General features: G+C 64.6%; 1 protein-coding gene across 1 annotated transcript in view; it reads left to right on the forward strand.

Moving 5' to 3' along the window:
- SLC4A1 (solute carrier family 4 member 1 (Diego blood group)) overlaps positions 1 to 2,655 on the forward strand; it is a 6,827-nt gene extending 4,172 nt beyond the window's left edge. The window contains exons 6-9 of the mRNA XM_021377612.1: positions 13 to 268; positions 359 to 562; positions 1,714 to 1,862; positions 2,248 to 2,655. Of these exons, the coding sequence (XP_021233287.1) occupies positions 13 to 268; positions 359 to 562; positions 1,714 to 1,862; positions 2,248 to 2,640 (1,002 nt within the window). The 3' untranslated portion in view covers positions 2,641 to 2,655. The remainder of the gene's footprint in view (positions 1 to 12; positions 269 to 358; positions 563 to 1,713; positions 1,863 to 2,247) is intronic.

Genomic DNA, 2,852 nt, shown 5'->3' on the forward strand with positions numbered 1-2,852 from the left:
GACCCCACTCCCCCACCCTGCGTACCCACCCCCCCCTGCACCCCCTCCATCCTGCAGGAGTTCCACGACGACGCCTACCAGTGCAGGAACCGCACGGCTCTGCTGGGGGGGCTGGATGAGTTCCTGGGGGCCAGCATCGTGCTCCCCCCCAGTGAGAAGCCCAGCGAGCACCAGCTGCGCACCCTGATCCCGCTGCAGCGCGAGCTGCTCCTCCACCGCCGCCAGCACCGTGACACCGTGCGCAGGCACAGCGTCCTCAAAGACACAGGTACGTCCCCACCTCGGCCCCCCCCCACCACCTCCGCCCCCCCTCCCCATGTCCCTTCTGTTTAGGGGACGTCCTTCTCGCTGTCCCCAGGGAGCAAGGGCAAGGAGCCGGAGGACGACGACCCGCTGCGCCGCACGGGGCAGCCCTTCGGGGGGCTGATGCGGGACATCCGTCGCCGTTACCCCAAATACTGCAGCGACATCATGGACGCGTGCAGCCCGCAGTGCCTGGCCGCCGTCATCTTCATCTACTTCGCCGCGCTGTCACCCGCTGTCACCTTCGGAGGCTTGCTGGGTAAGGCGGGGGCACGGGGCGCGGGGTCACCGCCTGCTGCACCATCCCCAGGGGCTCCTGCGTCCCCATTCCCCAGTGTCCCCTCATCTGCGTGTCCCTACGTCCCCGTGTCCCAATGCCCCACGTCCCCATTCCACCCGTGTCCCCGTGCCCCTGTGTCCCCACGTCCTTGCATCCCCATGCCCGTGTCCTTTCTGCATGCCCCCGTGTCCCCATGCCCCCATGTCCCCACATCCTTGTGTCCTCATGCCCATGGCCTTTCTGCATGTCCCCATGTCCGTGTGTCCCCATCCCCCCGTGTCTCCACGTCCTTGTGTCCCATGCCCCCGTTTCCCCATTCCCCAATGTCCCCACGTCCTTGTATCCCCATGCCCATGCGCTTTCTGCATGCCCCCATGTCCCTGTGTCCCAATATCACATGTCCCCATTCCCCCGGTGTCCCCATGCCCCCGTGTCCCCATGTCCCCACATCCTTGCGTCCCCGTGGCCCTATATCCCAGTGTGCACATCCCCATGCCGCTGTGTGTTCCATATCATTGTGCCACCACTGCCCCATGTCCCTGTACCCCATGGCCCTCCATCTACCTGTGCCCCCATGCACTGGAGCCTCTATGCCCCATGTCCCTCTACAGTTCCAGGTGCTCCTGCCCCCATGTCCCCATGTCCCCATGTCTCATGTCCCCATGCCCCAGTGCCTTGTCCCCATGACTCCATGCTTTCATGTCCCCATGTCCCCGTGTCCCCATGTGCCTGTGTCTCCATGTGCCCATGCCCCTGTGGCCCCAGGACCCTCGTGTCCCCATCCCATGTCCCCATATCCCCACACTTGAGTGTCTCCATGTCCCCATGTCCCTATGTCCCCACGTCTCCATATCCCTGCACCCCAATGTCCCATGTTCCCACATCCCCACGTCCCCACGTCCCCACGTCCCCATGTCCCCATAGGCCCACACCACAGTGTCCCACGTCCCCATGTCCCCATGTCCCTACATCCCATATCCCCATGCCCCCATGTCCCTGTGTCCCCCCCCCCACATGCAGCACCCTCCCAGGAGCATACATCCCGCTGCGCTGAGCATTTTGGGGTGGGGGGGGGGGAAGTCTCCATCTGCATCTGCCCCCCCCCGGCACGCCGTGGCTGTGCCCCCCAGGTGAGAAGACGGGCGGGCTGATGGGGGTCTCGGAGCTGCTCATCTCCACCTGCGTGCAGTGCGTGATCTTCAGCCTGCTCAGCGCGCAGCCCCTGCTCGTCGTCGGCTTCTCGGGGCCGCTGCTCGTCTTCGAGGAGGCCTTCTACATGGTGGGCCCCCAGCCGGGTGGGGGGGAGCTTTTGGGGGGGCACTTTGGGGGTGGCACCTTCGGGGTGGCACCTATTGCAATGGCGCTTCAGGGGTGGCACTTCTGGGACGACCTATATGGAATGTCATCTTTGGGATGGCACATAGGGACTGGCACTTATGGGGTGGCACCTTTGGGGTGGCACAGCTGTGGTGCCACACAGAGGGATGACACCTTCGGGGTGGCACACGAGGAGATGGCATATAGCTAATGACCCTTCGGGGATGGCGCACACGAAGCGGCACTTTTGGGGTGGCACATAGGGGCTGGCACATGGGGGATGGCACGTGGGTGTGGGGCACCCCGCGTTGCCGTGGGGCTGACGGGGCCGTGCCCCTTGGTGGCAGTTCTGCAAGGGACAGGAGCTGGAGTACCTCGTGGGACGGGTGTGGATCGGCATCTGGCTGATCATGCTGGTGCTGGTGGTGGTGGCCTTCGAGGGCAGCGTCCTGGTGCGCTACCTGTCCCGCTACACGCAGGAGATCTTCTCCTTCCTCATCTCCCTCATCTTCATCTATGAGACCTTTGCCAAGCTCGTCTCGGTGAGGGGCGGGGGGCTGTGTGCCATGTGTGTGTGGGGGAGTGCTGCAGGGCAGGAGCCCCTCTGGGGTCCCATAGAGCCAGAGCAAGCAGTGGGGTGCAGTGGGATGGAGCTGTGGGGTGCAGTGGGGATGGAGCTGTGGGGTGCAGTGGGGTGGAGCTATGGGGTACAGCAGGGATGGAGCTATGGGATACAGTAGGGATGGAGCTGTGGGGTGCAGCAGGGATGGAGTTATGGGGTGCAGTGGGGATGGAGCTGTGGGGTGCAGTGGGGATGGAGCTATGGGGTGCAGTGGGATGGAGCTGTGGGGTGCAGTGGGATGGAGCTGTGGGGTGCAGTGGGATGGAGCTATGGGGTGCAGTAGGATGCAGCTATGGGGTGCAGCAGGGATGGAGCTGTGGGGTGCAGTGG

This window comes from Numida meleagris, chromosome 26, assembly GCF_002078875.1.
Source record: "Numida meleagris isolate 19003 breed g44 Domestic line chromosome 26, NumMel1.0, whole genome shotgun sequence".
Classification (NCBI taxonomy): domain Eukaryota; kingdom Metazoa; phylum Chordata; class Aves; order Galliformes; family Numididae; genus Numida; species Numida meleagris.